This window comes from Arachis ipaensis, chromosome B08 (genome assembly GCF_000816755.2).
Source record: "Arachis ipaensis cultivar K30076 chromosome B08, Araip1.1, whole genome shotgun sequence".
Taxonomy (NCBI): Eukaryota; Viridiplantae; Streptophyta; class Magnoliopsida; order Fabales; family Fabaceae; genus Arachis; species Arachis ipaensis.
In genome coordinates, this window is record NC_029792.2 from 116,164,448 (window position 1) to 116,165,616 (window position 1,169).

The following is a 1,169-nucleotide window of genomic DNA, read 5'->3' on the forward strand; positions in this document are numbered from 1 at the left end:
TTTTCTGCCAGTTCTGGCGTTTTGACGCCAGAATTTCTATGCTAACTTTGAACGCCGGTTTGGGCCATCAAATCTTGGGCAAAGTATGGACTGTTATATATTGCTGGAAAGCCCAGAATGTCTACTTTCCAACGCAATTGAGAGCGCACCAATTAGGATTCTGTAGTTCCAGAAAATCCACTTCGAGTGTAGGGAGGTCAGAATCCAACAGCATCTGCAGTCCTTTTTCAGCCTCTGAATCAGATTTTTGCACAGGTCCCTCAATTTCAGCCAGAAAATTCCTGAAATCACAGAAAAATACACAAACTCATAGTAAAGTCCAGAAATATAATTTTTATTTAAAAACTAATAAAAATATAATAAAAACTAACTAAAATATACTAAAAACATACTAAAAACAACGCCAAAAAGCGTATAAATTATTCGCTCATCAGATAGCCATTTTCGACAGGCCCGTTAGAATGTCGGTTGGCGAGCAGCAAGTGGGGATGGCGGTTGGCGGGCGGATGACCATTGCCGTACCCGTTCATGTCCATGTAGCTAGAGTGAGAATAACGAAATAAAAAGAAAATGTGAGAGCGAAGGTTGTTATAACAATATTATTATTATTTCCGTCACTATCCTCATTGACCTCGGTGCTTTCCCCATCTCCCCCAATGTCTTCAGCTTCGTTGTCTGTGTTAATCTCGAGGAGGTTGAGGACGATACGTTTGATGTCTTCTTCCAACTCATCGTCTTCGACGGCGCCCCCGCCGGGGTCTTTGTCGTCTGAAACGCCGAGGATGTCTACGTTGGTGTCATAGTCGTCGTCCTCGCTGTGGTCGGTGTCACTGTCTCCATCATTGCTGCTACTACTGTCGCTGTCCTCGTCACTGCTGGCATTGCCGTTGGGATAGCCGTTTTCGATAGGTCCGTTGGAATGGCGGTTGGCGGGCAGCAAGTGGGGATGGCGGCTGGCATGCGGATGACTGTTGGCGTGCCTGTTCATGTAGCTAGAGTGAGAATAACGCATGAAAAAGGAAAATTGAGATCAGAAGTGTGAAGAAGGAGCAGTGTGAGAGAGAAGTGGAGAGGACTAGTCGTCCAACGAAGTGGAAATGAAGGTTGTTATAACAATATTATTATTATTATTATTATTATTATTATTATTATTATTATTATTATTATTA

At 42.9% G+C, this 1,169-nt stretch overlaps 1 protein-coding gene across 1 annotated transcript in view; it reads right to left on the bottom strand.

Annotated features, from left to right (window-relative positions):
• Positions 527-1,169, bottom strand: part of LOC107611616 (clumping factor A-like) — a 1,479-nt gene continuing 836 nt past the window's right edge. The window contains exon 3 of the mRNA XM_016313524.1: positions 527-980. Coding sequence (XP_016169010.1) covers positions 527-980 — 454 coding nt within the window. The remainder of the gene's footprint in view (positions 981-1,169) is intronic.